Source organism: Esox lucius, chromosome 8 (assembly GCF_011004845.1).
Source record: "Esox lucius isolate fEsoLuc1 chromosome 8, fEsoLuc1.pri, whole genome shotgun sequence".
Lineage (NCBI taxonomy): Eukaryota > Metazoa > Chordata > Actinopteri > Esociformes > Esocidae > Esox > Esox lucius.
This window is the reverse complement of record NC_047576.1, coordinates 10200029-10219343: the sequence shown is the minus strand read 5'-3', so window position 1 is coordinate 10219343 and position 19315 is coordinate 10200029. Positions and strand designations below refer to the sequence as shown.

Here is a 19315-nt window from a genome sequence, read left to right as displayed (position 1 = left end):
GACAATAACCTTCCAAAATAATGTAAGGCAATAAAGACTTCCTCGGTCAATAACCATATAACTCCGACCTAATGGTCTGTTACAGGCATTTCTCAAGGAGAAAGTTTTCCGTGCTGCTTTCCGTAGAACGTGTGGACGCGGTTAAATGATGTAATGTGAATAGAACGCGACTCTTCCCATGGATACCAGAGACGCCGTTTATGCAGTGAGGTTGGATACATTGTATCAACCGTGGCTCATCCACCTTCTTTTTTTTCTATTTCTATTATTGATACAATGCTAATCTGAAAACGGGCAAATCTAATCTGGTAGATACATTGTAACTGTAGAATATCTAGTATGCAATTTCAAGACTTCTAGCAGCCCAGCCCAGCCAGTTGTGCTATGCCTACCCCAGCAGTGCATCATGAGTAGTGTACGCTGTGTAGGCCACCGTATATATTTTTTAAGCATAGCATAGTTCCGCTCCACACGAAGCACATAGCTTTCCTTTGTTGTTTTCAAATTATTTATTCATGCATTATAATAAATGAAGAACATTAACAAACATTATATTTTGTATAGTTATTTAGCCAGCGGAGCTGACGTTATTACACGTCTATTGTGCTAAACACATTTTTAGAGAATGTGGAATCGTGGTGGCGTGAGTTCAGCTCTGGAAAGAGCACAGGCACAGCTCTCAGGGAGGAGGTTGACCCAAAGCGCTGCAAAAGATGACCCAGACCATTACGTGGCCAAAGGGACATCCAAAACACATGGCCATCCAGTAAGTCAACCACTTATTATAATTTTTTTCATTTAGCTAATGTTACTCAAAAGAACAGTTGGTAGAAAGTATTCACGGAATGCTTATTATCTGAATCATTCTTATTTGCCCAGGAATATGTGGATGCCATTACCAAAAGAAGAAACAGCTCACAAGACAAATTAAGACAAATTCTTGACCTGAGTGACCTATCACTATCTTCAGTGGACTCTGATAGTGAACATCCCAAAGAGATCATCGGCAAAAAGCGGGGAATAGACAATCCGCAGCTAGAGGGCCTTAGGGCGGGTGGAGGGAGCAGGTTCCTCAAGAAAGACCCACCACGTGAAAGCCAACCTCCAGCACTGAGTAGGACTCTGTCGGTTCAGCCCAAATATGTGACCTCATCCCAAAGGAGCTCACAGAGCACCGCCCTGAGCCGACTGGCCCTGATAGAGAATCGCATCAGGAATGGATCAGGAACTTCTGATAGGACTATTCCACAAGCCACCCAGGAGAGGGAGACCACCCCGTCTCTGTCTGCCCAGTCCAGCAGTGAGCTCAGCATGAAGGGGAAACGCTTCCTGAAGAAGCCAAAGAGGGCATCACCTACGTCTGGTGTAGCAGCTCCCAAGGAGAAAGGCCCATATCTCCATGCGACGCCGCTGGGGGTTTCCAAAGCCGCTGCTCCAGTCAGGGAGTCCAGTGGGGGTGTAACACTGGACAGTGATGAGGAAGATATGAGAAAGCTCCTGGGAGATTATTTGGGGTCATCAGAGGATGGCTTGGGCCAAGAAGCAAGAGTGTCCTCCTCACAGAAAACAGCCAGAAAGGTACTCTTCTGTACTTACAGGTGTATTATTTATTAGTAGCAATTTAGTTCCAGCAATGTGGAATCTAACCACTCATCCCTGTTTTTTTGTTATAGCTTTTCATCAAAAGCAGCCAGAATTCTTCCCCCTCATCCCCTCTCATCCCCACTGGCAAACACACCCTCTCACCCACGCTGGGCCACCGTCCCCCCTCTCCTCCACGACACAGATCTCCCAGGCACTTTCCTAGCCAGGTTTTGGCCCAGTGCAGCCCTTCTCTCTCCGCCGGCAGTGACTCAGTGGTCCTCTCTCAAACACTCTCGTCCCCCGATGCATCCTCCCCTGGAAGACAGTCTAGGCAGGTCAGGCTCTCCCGGTCCTCATTGTCCGCCCTCAGCGAAGTGCACTCCCTGGAGGAGCTCTTCCCTGAGGACCTGCCCTCTGACGATGCCATCAGTGAGAAAAGTGGCATCTCTGATGGTAAAATCTCCTGTGCTAAATGTCTTTAGCCTCCATTGTAGTGAAACAGTAAAGAAATGTGAATTGACTGCATTGTAACAGTGAGCTTTCTTGATTTCATTTCCTCCATGTAGTTTATTCATCATCAAGGCATGTTGTCTCTGCAGAATACAAGATGAACATTATGTCTCTGGATGACCTAGCTCCAGTCGGCACAGTTGGGAAAGCTACATCTAAAATGGTTGGTATTACTGATAACCTGTTGCACCATGAGGTTCTTTTTAGGAAACATTTAACATTTTCAATTAACAACAAGTTTTATCTTCCAGAAAGCTCACCGGGACCCTTCTCCTAGATCTTTTATGATGGAATCTTCTACTGAGGAGCAGGTCCCTTCAGAGGAGCCCATGTGGGACTATGAGAGTGACTTTGAGAGTGAGATCAGGACAGAAACAGACAGGAGTAGTGTGTGCGAGATTTCTGAGCACCTGGGAGACCGAGATGAAGATGTTCCAGAAGTCAGCTCGGCCGGAGAGAACAGCATGTCTGTCACGTCCCAGAGAGACTCCAAGCGCTCTGGTGTTTCAGAGGGGGACAGTCGCGTCACCCACAAAGACTACAGCAGAACGGCCGATTCATTCAGTGGCAGAAGCACTGGAGGATCCAGTTCCAGGTCGTCCCACTCCAGCTCCGAGGCTGACACAATCACTCCATCAAGAGCGTGTAAAAGAAGCTCCCCAAGCAGAAGGAGCTTTAGAGAGGCTGCTGTGCAGACCCAACCAGACGGTCTGACCTACACCTGGTCTTCCGGTTGGTCCGCTAAATAGCTAGAATAGCATTTGCAGTGACAAAAGATTTATTCCGTGTAATGACCTAATACCATAACAGTCTGTCATTCCTATTGTCACCTAAGCTGATCTGTCTTTCCCCTGGCTAGGTGTGGCCACGCTAGGGCCAGCAGTGGGGAAGTCCTATGAGGATCCAGCCCCTGTGGCCGGTCACACAGTCAGTGCAGAGGCCTTGAGGGGTATGTCCTTACAGCCTTGGTTTGGAAGACTGAGGCACAATTCTTGCTCATTTAAAAATAATAATAATAATGTAAAGCCAGGGTTGGAGTCAATTTCAATTCTAGTTGGTTCATGAAAATTCAAATTCTTCTGTACTTTTGCAATGAAATACATTTATTTAATTTAATGGAAAAGTTGAATTAGTTTACCTTCTGAATTGAGTGGGATTGAAATGGAATGGACCCTGACCCCACATAATACCATACAGTTGTTTCTATAAAAATGCCTCAGGTGAGCATTTTTCTAAAGTAGTCAAAGTGTTTTCTGCTACACCAGAACTAATGCTAGTTGATTCAAGTTTCAACCTCCTCATTGTCACCAATTTTAAAACAATGTTTGGAGCATAATCTCATATCTAAACAACATCAGGCTCGGCTCTGACCACACCTCTACGGTCTTCTTTCTCCCCAGCCCTTAGTACATACAGCCCTGCTGTGTTTGCCCTCAACGACATGCTAAGGCAACAGCTGAGTCTTACCAAACACTTTGTCCAGACCAGCCGCCACCTCCACTCCTCCCTGCTGCAGTCCCTGGGCCCTGCAGACCACCCATACACCACCCTGGAGGACACCAAGGAGGTAGGCTGCCCTAAGTCTAAATGAATTGCTGCATGTGCAGGAATTAAGGTGTAATTGTGAAATACCTGCCATACCTTGCCACCCACCCTCTCATCCAAGGATGTCATCCATTGTCAGATATATCCCCTGGACCCAAATTTGTGAACTCTGTGTATTCTGTCAACACGATGAAATTGTTTTCAGATTATTCAGCTTGAATTGTATTTTTAACTTGAATTTGTAAGTCCTCATCGGAAACAAAACTGTATTAGAATCTTACTAGCGCTGAGCTTTGTTTTGTAGTTCATCCGCTGTCACAAGCCTCCCAAGTTGACTATGGAGGAGGCATTGGAGGAGGTTCTTCAGGAGATGAGGGAGTACCACTATATCTGATCCGACCACCAGGAGCTACCAGGACTCTACGCATTACACTGGGAATGGGACATAGTACTGTTAAACCATTTCATACCTAAGACCCACATTTTCTGATAAAAACAAACAGAAATAATTATGCATTCATGCTATGACATTCTTAAATTAGCTGTGGTGTAGCCTGTTGCCTTCAGAAAGTACATAATTTATTTAATAGTCCCACTGTGTGATATTAAGATGTCATAATCTCAGAATGTATCCACTTTTCATGGAAGCCCATCCAAACAACCACACCAATGAAGACCAAGGAGATTTCAAGTCAATTCCTGGATAGTTTTGGACAGACCATTCATACCTGGGCTATATCTCAAACTTTCAAAATGATCCAGTTCATGGTTGAAACTTTGTCGAGTATATGCAAAACTATGTGAAACACAAAGCCAAAACTGCCCATTGTTCTGAGAACACCAGCCCCACAGTAAGATGTGGTGTCAGCATGTTATGGGGAAGATGTTCTTCTGCATAGACTTGGGAGGGTTGAGGTCTAGATGTATACAGCCAAATACAGGAAAATCCATATGGAAAACCTGCATCAGTCTGCATGAGACCTTCAACTGGGGCAGACATTCCCCTTTTTGCAAGTCAATGGTTTAAAGACACAGCTCAAAAAGAAACTGACTATCCTAGAATGGTCCAGTCAAAGACAAATAGCAGCAAACAGATGTGCAAAGCTGCTAATCTTGTAGCTTTAATTACTGACATTTTTTTTTTTACTAAGTATTTACTTAGGGGTATACTTATACATGTTCAGGGACTCTGGTCAATGCTCACTTGCATTTATTGACCTGGTTGTCTTCTGATCATACAAAAACATTGATGTGGCCCAAAAGGTAATGTACCCTTATCTTCAGCCAGCACAGCCAGAAGAGGACTGGCCACCCCCAAGTCTGGTTTCTCTCTAAGTCTTCCTGGCCACTGTGTATTAACTCTTGTTGCTTGCTCTTTGGGGTCTCAAGCTGGGTATCTGTAAAAGCACTTTGTGACAACTGCTAATGTAAAACAGTTGTTAAATAAAATTTGAATTGTTATTTTTGTGTCGAATAACCTTTTGTTTCAGTCAAACAAAGCTCATATGTAATCACTTTTCATTACAAATTGTCAAACAAAATATACCAATTAACACAACATTTTACAGAAGTCCTTGGGGGGTGAAAATGTAGTTTTGTATATACTTAAATCTTTAAGAACGTTTTACTTTTAATCTAAATTAAAGGTTAATTGAGTGTATTTATACAAACAATATTAACACAAGTATTTAAAATGCTTTATTTCTACAGCATGTGGTTAGCATAGGGTTACTTGATTCACAGTTACAGCTAACATGACATTAATTCCATATGAATTTCCTGATTTGGTGGGATTTTGTTTTTATTTCTTACAAAAGAGCAACACAATACTATTTCTATCCATTGCAAAGTCACCAACTCCTGGAACATGAGAAGAATACATGAAAAAGTATCACAAGAATAGCAACATTCGAAACTAAGAACCTCATCCATCTGGTATATGAAGATCTTGCACAGATGGAAAAACCATTCAGTACAAACAATTTTTTTACGAGCTTCACGATGCACATCATTCCGCTGGAGGCGTTTCCTGTGGTTCACGGTTCACTGAAACAAACAATACAACTTGTTACATTTTAGAATGTCACATCACCAAACATATACATTAAACGCCATAGGTATTTGGACATTGACACATTGGACTTGAAATAAAATTTGGTAGTTTATTCAGACCCCTGTTTCACAATGCCCCATAATGACAAAACAAGGCACATACACTCACCTAAAGGATTATTAGGAACACCTGTTCAATTTCTCATTAATGCAATTATCTAATCAACCAATCACATGGCAGTTGATTCAAATGCATCTCCTGAACTCCAAACTGAATGTCAGCATGGGAAAGAAAGGTGATTTAAGCAATTTTGAGCGTGGCATGGTTGTTGGTGCCAGACGGGCAGGTCTGAGTATTTCACAATCTGCTCAGTTACTGGGATTTTCACACACAACCATTTCTAGGGTTTACAAAGAATGGTGTGAAAAGGGAAAAACATCCAGTGTGCGGCAGTCCTGTGGGCGAAAATGCCTTGTTGTTGCTAGAGGTCAGAGGAGAATGGGCCGACTGATTCAAGCTGGGCCGACTGATGCAACTTTGACTGAAATAACCACTCGTTACAACCGAGGTATGCAGCAAAGCATTTGTGAAGCCACAACACGCACAACCTTGAAGCGGATGGGCTACAACAGCAGAAGACCCCACCGGGTACCACTCATCTCCACTACAAATAGGAAAAAAAGGCTACAATTTGCACGAGCTCACCAAAATTGGACAGTTGAAGACTGGAAGAATGTTGCCTGGTCTGAGGAGTCTCGATTTCTGTTGAGACATTCAGATGGTAGAGTCAGAAATTTGGTGTAAACAGAATGAGAACATGGATCCATCATGCCTTGTTACCACTGTGCAGGCTGGTGGTGGTGGTGTAATGGTGTGGGGGATGTTTTATTGGCACACTTTAGGCCCCTTAGTGCCAATTGGGCATTGTTTAAATGCCACAGCTTACCTGAGCATTGTTTCTGACCATGTCCATCCCTTTATGACCACCATGTACCCATCCTCTGATGGCTACTTCCAGTAGGATAATGCACCATGTCACAAATCTCGAATCATTTCAAATTGGTTTCTTGAACATGACAATGAGTTCACTGTACTGAAATGGCCCCCACAGTCACCAGATCTCAACCCAATAGAGAATCTTTGGGATGTGGTGGAACGGGAGCTTCGTGCCCTGGATGTGCATCCCACAAATCTCCATCAACTGCAAGATGCTATCCTATCAATATGGGCCAACATTTCTAAAGAATGCTTTCAGCACCTTGTTGAATCAATGCCACGTAGAATTAAGGCAGTTCTGAAGGCGAAAGGGAGTCAAACACAGTATTAGTATGGTTTTGCTAATAATCCTTTAGGTGAGTGTATTTTGAAATATGTGCTACCTTATCTAAAAGAAAAAGAAATGTATGTAAGTATTCAGACCCTTTATTCAGTACTTTATAGAAGCATCATTGGCAGTTATCACAGCTTCCAGTCTTCTTAGGTATGCCTCTACCAGCTATGCACACCTGGATTGGTACAGATTCTAACATACTTCTTTGGAGATCATCTCAAGCTCTCTCAAGGCTTAAAGATTAATCTTTTGGTTGAGCAGCCAGCTCTATGAGGTCTGCTTGTTCCATTTCACAATGATGGAACCCACTGTGTGCCTTTCTAAATCACATTCAGTCAATTTAATATGCCACAGCTGGACTCCAGTCTAGAGACATCTCAAGAATGATCAAAGGACCCAGGATGCACAAGCATACCCAATTCAACTCAATGAGGTCCTGATAATTAGATCACAAGTTGAATCAGGTGTGCTTGGCTGGTACTGTTGGGGGTATTCGAGGACCGGTGCAGGACCTTATACGCATATTCCACCACGGTCTCATCTGTCCATAACACTACCTTCCAGAACTTTCTGTTTTAGGCATTTGCACTATAGCTGTCTTCCTAGGTCTACAAGTTTTGATATTTACTGACTAGTGCTTTTGTTTTTCTTAGTGTGAGGAACAGTTCATTTTGGATGTTTTTCTGTTTTATCTGCCTAATCAAGGCCAGCTTGACTTTTTGACACTATTTTGATGCTCGAGTTGTCAGACATCAGCAACAGACTTCAAATGCAAAGCCTAGAATCAAGTAGACTTGAGCATGCACTAGCAATGCAAAAAATACCTGCCTAATAAGAGACAGTGTTGAATCTAACTGTTTAAATCCTTTTGGTGCCCTGAAATGGGGGACTGTGCAAAACAAGCACACCATTCTAAAGGTTCACCCAATATGAATAACAAACACCCTCAAATTCAATTTAATCCCATAGTCATTGTATCATATCTAAATTGCTCAAGTACAGAGCCAAACTGAGACATGTGCACTGTCCAAATATGTCTGGGGTTCACAGTATCTGTCCACAACATAAGAACGACAGAGAAAGACGTATGACTTGAAAAAACATTCATACCTTCCTCCCTTGCTTTCATGCGAGCAACAAAATTGTAGCTCTTGTTCCTGCGGTAGTTCTCATAGGGGTCATCCAGGGACACCCCCACTCCTTTATACTGGTCCCACTTGTCCCGGAGTTCTCCCCCCTTGATGGGGTCCTGGATGCCCTGCTCCTTTGCCCCGAGCCCCCCTGAACCACTCCATCCCATTTTCATAAGCAGCTGATGGCCCTTGTTCTCCTCTCCCAGCCTGCTGTCGGGAGGCAGGTTTGCCCCTGCTGAGCCAAGCCCAGACGTAGTGCTGTGGAGACGACAACCGACACATTCAGTAAAGACATCAGCACATACACAATACACCCGTAAACGTCCCGCCTTTTCAGCTGGGAACTGACTGCCTCCATTGAGCGTGTCGATGGCCAAGTTACTATTCTGCTCCTAGCCTCCCTTAGGCCCCTTTGTACGCCATACATTAGAGGCCGAATAATGTGTGGAGAATGAGATGCGTTGCAAGCTGAGATGAGAGGGACGTACGGTGGGGAGGGGCTACGGGACTGCTGGGAGGCGGGTGCAGGGGTGTGTCCGTGCCTTTCCGACCGTCTCTTGTCAGGAGAGCGAGATCTGGAGCGAGACTTGGAACGAGATCGACTGCGGGACGACCTGGATCGGCTTCTGCTCCTGGGGAGGGAAAAGACAAAACGACACGATCGTACTGAATTATGCTCCTCCCACAATGTTACGCTTGGACAATAATATACTTTATCAAAACCTAAACGAACAGGGAAAAAATGGCGACCGGTCCATTTTAATTGTACCTTACAGGTGGTTACAGGAATTTAAAAAATCAGACCTTACTGTTAGGACTCTTCCGGAATTATCTGGACGTACCTGGAGCGTGATCGGGAGTAGGAGCGAGAGCGGGAACGTGAGGAGGAACGTGAGGACTTGGAGGATCTCGAGCTGGAACGAGACGAAGAGCGCCCACGACTACGAGAGCGACTGTGGGAACGACTACCACCGCGGGTGCTAGGAAAGGCACAGGAATACACCGTCACATTAGGCTGGTTGGCAGGTAGAACGAGTCACATTAGGCTGGTCGGCAGGTAGAACGAGTCACATTAGGCTGGTCGGCAGGTAGAACGAGTCACATTAGGCTGGTCGGCAGGTAGAACGAGTCACATTAGGCTGGTCGGCAGGTAGAACGAGTCACATTAGGCTGGTCGGCAGGTAGACCCTCCTACCTGCTACGTTTCTCCTGGCCCTTTTTCCTCCTGGCTCTCATCTTTGCTCTGAAGAACTCATACAGGCCGTTTTGTTCCCATCCCTCACTAACAAACAAAGAAAATACAATCAACAGAGTCCACATATTGGATTGACTGGAAAAACACATTCAAAAGTCTGTGGTTTACCTGTTCCTGGGTCTGTTGTGGGAAGGGGGGCTGTAGAAGGCCTCCACAGCAGCTAACAGGCGTTCACTGGGAGGCATGGGGGGAGGCAGGCGGATGTCTTTGGGGTCCAGTGCTTTGTAATCATGGTCTTCGAGCTGGCACACATAAACAGATAGACAGCACAACGGTTTGGCTCACACAGGCTGAGACAAACATTTCCCTTTAGGCAAGGTGAGCTGTGGTAAACACGTATCCCTGCAAGGCAGCAGAGATCTCCATCCATGTGACTCACCTTGACTAAGGGGGCCATGAGTCCGGCTGGAAGGTCAAAGTACGGGACGTTGGGCACCAGACTGGGGTCGTCCTCATGAGCTGGGGCCGGCCGCTGCCTCATGTGGGGGGACTGGCCATTGAAGCCATGGGGCGGGGGCCCGAAATCAGCATGCTGGTTACCTCCCCAGGGAGGGTGCTCTCCACCTCCCATGCCTGGTGGAGGGATCCTCTGGCTGGGGTGGTGGTGGGGAGGGGGGCCCATGTCTTGGTCAACACGCAGGGGCCAGAGAAGAGACTCAGTTAAATGTTTGTTCTGTCAGTCACACAGGATTGTGTAAATCAGTGTTAACGGTCTGAGGACGAGGGGCGCTGTTTATATACCAGACAGATGTGTGTTTACGGCCTGAGGACGAGGGGTGCTGTTTATATACCAGACAGATGTGTGTTTACGGCCTGAGGACGAGGGGTGCTGTTTATATACCAGACAGATGTGTGTTTACGGTCTGAGGACGAGGGGCGCTGTTTATATACCAGACAGATGTGTGTTTACGGTCTGAGGACGAGGGGCGCTGTTTATATACCAGACAGATGTGTGTTTACGGTCTGAGGACGAGGGGCGCTGTTCATATACCACACAGATCTTCTTAACAGCTAATACTAAAGGGATACTTCAGGATTTTAGCCATTATGAGCTTTTCTACCTCTCCAGAGTCAGACAAACTCATAGATAACATTTCTAAATGCAGTTTGAAGGAAGTAGCTAACAAGCACGAGTGCGATGACTGCAAGTACAGAACATCTTCTACAATGCAAGGAGATCCCATAGACCTCCAGTCATAAGTGCTCTGATACAAGTTAGCATTTGCTTAGAAAATTAAGCTCCTAACATCGGGAAAATAAATGGAAATCCACAAGTTCATCTGACATAACCAAATTCCAGAACATTCTCCTCAAGCTTCCAAGGTCATTACCTCCGTGAAAGTCTGCCTGGGGATAGTCGAAGCGGTGTGGCGGGTAGGGCGGTCGGTCAAAGTGGTGCCTGGGTGGAAAGTCATCCTGCATGAAGCGGGGAGGGAACCGGCCAAAGTTGTGTGGAGGCGGAGGTGGCTGGTTGAAGGGTGGGGGACCTTGCTGGTGTGGAGGGAAGGGCCCCCTGAAATGGGGGGGCCTCTGCATGCGTGGAAAGGGGGGCTCTCTCTGGCCCCAGGGGGGCTGGTCTGGCCCCTGACTGCTCCAGGGGGGCTGGTCATACTGACCACTCCAGCTGGGAGGAGGCTCATTCTGGCCCCCCCCGCCGCTCCAGGGACCACTCTCCCCTCGTTGGTGACCTCCACTCCAGCTGGGGTCGCCCCTCGGCTCGTTCCACATGCCCTCGTGGCTGTTCCAAGGCGGGCACGGTGGTGGCGCCTGGGTGGGGTCGAACGGAGGCTGAGAGAGGACGGAAGTAAATGGCGTTTAGATGAGGATTAGAACAGTCAATCGTTTACATGTTGACTGGGATTCATTCAATAGATGGGCACTATAGTAAAACCTAATTCTATTAAAAGGAAAATCAGTATATAGAAGTCAGTTTTACTTCATGGGAAAAGTCACACACTGCATGGAAACAAGAATTAGTGGTGCTTACGGGCTGGTTGGGGTTCCAGCCTCCAGGCATGTGTTGTGGGTCAAACCAGGGTTTGGAGGCGGAGCTGTCAGAGTGGCCACTGTTGTTAGCGCTGGGGTCCGGTCTGGACTGGGCTCCGTCATAATCACCAGGAAGAGGGCCAGGCATGGATGGCTTCACCTCTCCTGTTGACAACACAAAACAGGGAAGGGTATTTGGTTTAGGCGTACTACAGACATGGCTGAAGATGAAGAATGTACCCATAACAAACATCAACGAAAGTGCTTAATGAAGTGCGTGCGCGTGCGTGTTTTCCCCTCTCCTCACCACTCTGAGTGGTGACTGCCTTTACGTCGGGCTCTGTTGCAGCTAGCTGGCTCACTGCTGCTGCTGCTGCTGCTGTCTGCTGCTGTTTTGCAAGGTTGGCCACAAACTCCTCGTGCTGCGTCTTTATGGCCTGGATCTGCTGCTGGAAGGCCAGCTGAACGGGCTGTACCACCGCTGCATACTCTGTGATGAGGGAGGCCTTGGAGAGGGAGACGAGACGAGCAGGAGGACAGGCGTGTTAGTGCCGCAAAACATGCTAAGCTAAACTTTTGGATGGACAGTACAGGATAGAGAATCTCTGTCTAGTTGTTTGGCACTTGCTGTCGCCCGTTGTTGTTTTAGCAGAATGTGTCCCGCTTTGGGAAGGAATCAGTAATCTTATTGAAAAGGGGCATTTCGGAAGATTACAGATCCTGTCCAAAGAGGGAGCTGTGCTGTGGAAATGGGCACAGCAGTGACTTAAAGGTGGCTAAATACTCCATTTAGAAGCCGGGCTAAAGTGAAAATGTAGTCAATAAAATTAACACACGCTAACTTTATATTGACATAACGTCTAGTGTGACATGGGGGAGGATGTTCAAATATGGTTGTGTATATATGGTTGACTTCAAAGTCCAAAGCTTTAAAGTGGCAGCCAACTTGCAGCATTTCACTTTACAGGGCCATTAGCCTCAGTCCTCACCTGATACTGGCCCAGGCCTAGAGCTGGACTCTGTAACTGCTGGATTGTCACCTCATCAAAGTAACCATTCTTTTCCCAGAGCTGCAGCAGCTGTGAGAGAAACAAGAAATAATGGGTTTAATACCAGACTGGCAATGCAGATAAACAGGGGGGTGACTGGATGAGAGTCTGCTAAATGACTGGATGAGAAAGTCTGCTAAATTACTGCATGAGAACGTCTGCTAAATGACTGCATGAGAACGTCTGCTAAATGACTGCATGAGAACGTCTGCTAAATGACTGCATGAGAACGTCTGCTAAATGACTGCATGAGAACGTCTGCTAAATGACTGCATGAGAACGTCTGCTAAATGACTGCATGAGAACGTCTGCTAAATGACTGCATGAGAACGTCTGCTAAATGACTGCATGAGAACGTCTGCTAAATGTCTGGGTGAAAGCGTCTGCTAAATAACTGGATGAGAGCATCTGCAAGATAACTGGATGAGTGTCTGCTAAATGACTGGATGAGAGCATCTGCAAGATAACTGGATGAGTGTCTGCTAAATTACTGCATGAGAACGTCTGCTAAATGACTGCATGAGAACGTCTGCTAAATGACTGCATGAGAACGTCTGCTAAATGACTGCATGAGAACGTCTGCTAAATGACTGCATGAGAACGTCTGCTAAATGACTGCATGAGAACGTCTGCTAAATGACTGCATGAGAACGTCTGCTAAATGACTGCATGAGAACGTCTGCTAAATGACTGCATGAGAACGTCTGCTAAATGACTGCATGAGAACGTCTGCTAAATGACTGCATGAGAACGTCTGCTAAATGTCTGGGTGAAAGCGTCTGCTAAATAACTGGATGAGAGCATCTGCAAGATAACTGGATGAGTGTCTGCTAAATGACTGGATGAGAGCATCTGCAAGATAACTGGATGAGTGTCTGCTAAATGACTGGATGAGAGAGTCTTATAAATGACCGGATGATTGTCTGCTAGATGTCTGGATGAGAGCGTCTGCTTGATGTCTGACCCGTGTGATCTTCTGCTGCTTGTCTTCCTCCACGGCCAGGAAGCTGGTGCAATATATGGGGACAACCACCTTCTGCAGTGCTGCAAGCAGGTCCCTCTGCTGCTTCCTCTGGCTGAAGGACAACAAGATGTTTCATGCACTTAAAATCACCACACAAACTTGTGGGGAAATTTGGAGAAAGCAGCAACTACAGTAGAATTACCCTAGATTGGAAGGTAGTGTGTCAAAAGTGATTAAAAAAAAGATTTATTTTACAGCGTTACCAGTGATGTAGGACGTCATTGGTGAGATAGATGAGGTGAAGGCGGAGCTCGAAGTGGGCCGCGTCTGCTGTGATGCGGTTCCGCAGATGTGAGCACATCAACTCGCAGTGCAGCGGGCCCTTGGCGTTGTTGAACATCCAGTTCTTACCAGCCTGGGAGGTTATCAGAAGAGAAACACAACACTAGTACCCCCTAGTGAATATTCACAGTCCACTGTAATGCTGTGTCACACCAGGAATTATTAACATACTGAGATGGCATCTTTGGTGCACGTGTCAATGATTGGCTGCAGTAGGTTGTCAAATTCAGAGACGTCGAGCTGAGTCTCCTCCAGCAGCTTCTGGGTCTGCTGTTCCATTGCCAGGGCTATAGCCGCCGTCACCTGCTCCTGGAATCAAACAAGTGGCAAGCAGTTAGGTTGGGGCCAGAGTATGTGCAGACCTTCGCTCCACTCCCTAACATATCACTGAACCACTGTCGGAGTAGGGCACTGGCGTACTTGTCTGAGATTGAGCAGGTGCTGCTCCTGCTGCTGCAGGTTCCACTGGCTTTGCTGGATCAGCTCATCTAGAGAGGGCACGGCTGGGGCAATGGGGGGCGGGGGCAGGATGGTGATTGGTGGTGGAACATCTAAGACTTCCTTAGCAGGTGGTTGGTAGAGATCTGCAAAACATCAGGCAAAACAAGTGATTTAAGGACAAAGCATGATGTTGCAATTCTTTTCAATGTACTTTTTGCTTTTTGTCATTTGCACAGGCAGTTGGAAATCTTAAATTACCTTAAATTCTTAAACTAAATTCCTGAAAAGCAAAGCCAGTACTAAAAAAATAAAGATCTTTCTCCACATGCAACTAGCTTCATGCAAGGAATGCTCATCATAATTTGTACTGAATTCCTTTACACTCCAAAGGAATTAATATCAAAGAACATATGAAGCATTTTGTAGCATCTCTGAAACAACTTATGTAAACAAGCAGCCATAATTGTGTGGATTTTAAAATCACTTATACTTTCCAGCAGCACTGAATCACAAGCAACATACAAAAACAAAATCAATCAGCATTTGATATCATCAAGCATCATAACTTATAGTAACCCTTTCTTAGAAAACTGACATATGCTTGGCAATGTCCAAACTTGAATTGTGATTGAATAAATGTTAGAACAATAACTCAAATGTAGATCAACAGCAGTAGTCAAGATATCCATCATCTCAAAATCCACATGATTGAAAAATACAAACACATGAAACACAATACAAAAACAAAGCCGTCAAGCACTGGTGATGCAAAAACACCAAATGAATGTCGAGCAAAATGTGCAGGTTGGGAATCTGTCTGAATTTGCACTTTCTTTTCTACATAACTTTCCAGTAAATACCTTCCAACTTATACTCCTCACATTCGTGTGTAGTAGGATCTATGTGGAGAGAAGCACACATTACAAAACAGTGGCATACAAACAGCCAAAGTTTTAGCCTACGGGCAAGGTTATGCTACGGTTAGCGCCTACATAAAATGATATCACAGTCACTGGATGCTAATTATGCAATGACAACATGCTCTTCTAGAGTACACTTCGTTGTGAATGTTTTTAACAGAAAAATATGGACCAGCGGTTTAAGGCACTGCCTTCAGTCCATACGCACCACTGCTGTGTAGGTTTGAATCCCACCCGCTGCTCATTAAGCAACAACTCTCTACTCTTTCCCCAATGTGTAAAAAGAACCCATCTCACAAACACTGTATAACAATAGGATATATTACCGTTGCATAATATCTGAAATAAAAAATACCTACAGAAAATTCCGCAAAAATTCTCTCAAAAATGTCTGCAGAACAGGGTGTCCGCTGTCATCTTCAGTTCAAAATAATTGGAAAAAATTTGTATAATGAAAAAATAAGTACAAATTGGTTCAGTACAGTAGACCAGGTCCAGTAAAAAAGGTGGAGTAAAATAAACCAATAGTTTTTAGTAGAGTAAGGTTCAGTAAAATAGACCAGTACTGTTCAGTACAGTAGGATTAAATAACATAAAGCAGTACTGTTCAGTATAGTATGGTTCAGTAAAATAGACCAGTATTGTTCAGTACAGTAAACCTTAATATTACAGACCAACTCTTAATATTCAACATCAATGAAAACTGTATATGTCCATAGCAGAAAAAAATTAACAAGTCCAGTCATCATCAACAAGTCATTAGGAATGTATACAAAATTGGAAACATGTTGTTACAAAGTTTTCGCCAAACAGTGAAGATGAATTTACAGGTATTTGTTAGAGCTTAATGCAATAACAGAAAACATGTGATCTTGAAAATCAGGACAACACATATTTTTCCACCAATAATATTGTATACATACTTTGATAGAAGTATAATTCAAAACACTATGTAAAGAGACAACCACATTTTCTTTAAATAAACACAACTGGGTTAATGTCAACTCCAGACACCATGAAATTCATACTTCACATGAAGTGTCTTGACTAAGGCCTTAACTAATACTTATGAAATAACTGCATGTTATAAAGTTTTCATAAACCCCACCAAGATAGACGTTGAACAGATAAGACTGTTACAAAGTAGTCATTAGATGTGTTTTATGCAGGAAAGGCATATTTAAACAATAACTTTATATTATTGCATTAGAAAATTAAGAAATATTTACAAAAACATGCAGAATTATGACTCAACTTTCATTGTGGATACAAAAGGCAATTTCTATAGTGGAAGTGTGTCCCAGTTACCACACGCCTTTGTTAAACACATGCAGGTCTGGTCTTCCTGCAATGACTAGATTTTACACATTAGGCAAGATCTGCACATGGTGGTTGTGCTCCAAACCGGCTCTAAAAAATACCATCCAATTTTAAAGAGTAAAGGTCCTGTACATAAAGATATACATGGCGACTAAAAGTGATTCAGAATTAAGGCTCTCACGTTATCCAATTTTCACTAGATGATTATCATGGCCAGAAGAATTCACGATAACGATGTGACTACAATATCTATAGAACATTTGAAGAAAAATATGATAATAATGCTATCAGTCAAATTCATCTTTAACTTTGTTTGTTGTTTGTTTTGTCTCTGGTTTGGCAAATTAATTAAACTCAAAATACGAGAGTAGGGAAGTGGAGAGTTTGTAACCATGAAATATAAAAAAAATTAAATGCACATAAATAACAATTACACTTAATGGACAGTGAAAAGGCAACCAGATGAACTGATAAACAAAAGATCCACAAGGCCTAACACCAAGAGGTGGTTTTTGGAAAAATACAGCTAATCTTTGCCTAGTGAATAGGCTACAAAAATGGTGCGTCTCTGCGTTAATTCAAACACCATTGTAAAGGTCCAGACTCGTAGTTTACACACATGCATTGTTTGTCCAAAGGTGACACGAATAAGCTTTAGAAAAACCGAAGGTCAGTTTCGCAAAGTGAATATGACATTAACGTGTATTATTAACATGATATCCATATTTCATTTTTTAAGTATCACAGTATCGTCAATACCGATATATTGCAACACCCCTATACTGAATTCTACAGACCGTTGGGGTTGGAATCAATGTTCAGACACTTTGAATAGACAGTGAACTACGTACGCTGGTGTTGTTCCATAGCAAGCTTGCAACGGTAATAGGTGAAGAAGTCTCCTCCAAACAAAAAAGAAAATTTGGGGTTGTCCTTCTGTTTCTCCATCGTCATCTTCTCAAATTCTGGTCCGTTCCGAGCAACAAACTGGGCCAATTTATCAATGACATTTTTCAGCTCTTGGTCTGTGAAAGAAAAAAAAGTTGCCAAGTTTTGGTGAGTCAGTCAGAACATTATTTGTAACACTGTTTTGTTGAAATGGGCAAACTTGAGTTACTACATCCATTTTTGGATTTGTAAATGTGATATTTATCTATTCATTCTTAAAGAGTATGCCTAGTTTAGTTTATTTGAAACTGTCTAACTGTTGTAACTAAGTAGAATGTGCTTGCTTTACAAAAATGTTATGAACATAGCTTCGAAATTAGTTTAAAATAATTATGAATTTTAAATTGGTTACATTATTTCAGACACACCACTTAGCTTAAACAGGGAGACACTTGTGACTCTTTAACATTGTTACTCTTAGCCATGTTAACCCCCGTTTCTATCCAAAAAGTTAAAAACGTACAATTGGGAATAGTATTAGATCTATGTTATGGCTAGGTTAAGTTTATACATTAAGGTTAGGTTACTGAAAATCAGGTTAGGGTATTGTTATTAAGGTTAGGTTATTGGTAAAGATTAGGTTTAAGGCTAGGGAATATTCATTTCTAGGTTTCAGATCCTCAGAAGGTAATAAAAACAAAAGCGCATCTCTGGACAGGTAGGTAGTGGGAAATAAATGTGTCCAGCAACAGGGAAAGCATCAATGCATGCGCGCCTGTTCTATGCCTAATGCTAGCGATCTAACGTCTTCCAGCTAGGTGCATCACAAAGTCAAAAACCGATCGACTGGCAACGGAACCACCAACCTAGAAATAGATACATTTGATGATAAAGCAATACAGCTAACAAAAACGATGTATTCTGGTTTGTAACAGACATTCATGTGCCTGACTATATAGCTAGCTACTCTACTGTACAAATTAGCTGCGCAGCTTCAATAATTAAAATGTAATATAGCTACAAACCCTCAGGAGGTGTGGGAATATCCATGTTTGTCTTCAATCAAGTAACAGCGATCCCGCTGAACTACAAAAACACACAGGGGGGGAGATTAATTTGTCACAATATTAGCTAACGTTAGTTAGTTAGCTAGGTATTCGGTTGAAGGAAAACAGCTAACTAGAGCAGAATTCCAAAATGTTTGAGCCACTCCCGCACCGGAAGTTCTTCAAGAACTTCGGACTACTTCCGTTCCGGGGCCTAGAATAAAGCAGATACCAAGTTACTGCGCCCCCAGCGACAAATCATGCACGTCTAAGTAAGAAAAACACAACTTTTAGTGACTTAAAAATAATAATAATTGCGAAAATGAATTGCTTTAATTGCCTTTGTAAAATATTACTGTTTACATTTCACCTCTGCTGGCATGGGCAAAATAAGGAAGACATTTGAAATGTTTGCTCCCTTAACATTCTTATTAAGAAAATGCCCTGTAGCAATGCAAGTAGCTTACTGTACTACACTTTCTTTTATTTAAATACCATACAATTGTATCGTGGCCATATCTTTCCCACCACACCTGCACCTTACAAAACAAGGTTAAAATTTCAGTTACTAGTGGTTACCAAGTTATACACTGATAATCTACAGTATTAACAACGTTTTCCACGTCAACCATAGGTGGCGTTATAGGAATATATTTCACATGCTGAAGCCCTTGGGCTCCAGAGAAAATACCCTTGCCAATTGCCATAGTTCACAAATGTTCATTCTAGTAGAGATTAAGTGGAAAACCCACAGTTTGGGATGAGATTGTTCATAATCTAGTTATGTGGGCCGAGGACCATGCATGTGAGTTATATATTTGGATTTACAGAAGTGATGAAAACTAAATGGCTTGTCTTTCTCTTCTCCCTCATAATAGATTACAGTGTAACAAGATTATTCAAACACAGTGAGCAGACTGATCATACCAAGTGCGTTTCCCCTTTCTTC

General features: G+C 43.6%; 2 protein-coding genes across 8 annotated transcripts; one reads left to right on the top strand and one right to left on the bottom strand.

Moving 5' to 3' along the window:
- Positions 1-159: 159 nt before the first annotated feature.
- Positions 160-5092, top strand: c8h19orf44 (chromosome 8 C19orf44 homolog). Of its 3 annotated transcripts, XM_034293632.1 has the most exons (9): positions 160-308; positions 623-766; positions 880-1578; positions 1674-2037; positions 2151-2257; positions 2346-2826; positions 2954-3043; positions 3495-3661; positions 3944-5092. In XM_034293632.1, exons 2-9 carry the CDS (start codon positions 626-628, stop codon positions 4031-4033), a joined length of 2139 nt encoding a protein of 712 aa, XP_034149523.1. In that variant the 5' UTR covers positions 160-308; positions 623-625; the 3' UTR covers positions 4034-5092. The 3 variants fall into 3 exon arrangements, with proteins under 3 accessions (XP_034149523.1, XP_010869789.2, XP_010869788.2); XM_010871487.4 differs by having other exon boundaries at positions 160-766; positions 2184-2257; XM_010871486.4 differs by having other exon boundaries at positions 160-766.
- Positions 5093-5316: 224 nt separating this feature from the next.
- On the bottom strand, positions 5317-18551 carry cherp (calcium homeostasis endoplasmic reticulum protein). 5 transcript variants are annotated; one of them, XM_020048700.2, is made up of 19 exons: positions 18346-18551; positions 17284-17457; positions 15053-15091; positions 14172-14335; positions 13923-14060; positions 13673-13824; positions 13410-13521; positions 12386-12475; positions 11704-11902; positions 11398-11561; positions 10742-11198; positions 9790-10034; positions 9519-9652; positions 9351-9437; positions 8998-9135; positions 8644-8787; positions 8133-8413; positions 6398-6454; positions 5317-5685 (listed from the first exon to the last, which is right to left on the bottom strand). In XM_020048700.2, exons 1-19 carry the CDS (start codon positions 18368-18370, stop codon positions 5648-5650), a joined length of 2838 nt encoding a protein of 945 aa, XP_019904259.2. In that variant the 5' UTR covers positions 18371-18551; the 3' UTR covers positions 5317-5647. The 5 variants fall into 5 exon arrangements, with proteins under 5 accessions (XP_019904259.2, XP_019904258.2, XP_010869785.2 ...); XM_020048699.2 differs by having other exon boundaries at positions 5318-5685; positions 9790-10040; XM_010871483.4 differs by lacking the exon at positions 6398-6454 and having other exon boundaries at positions 5318-5685; positions 9790-10040.
- Between the last annotated feature and the right edge of the window lie 764 nt (positions 18552-19315).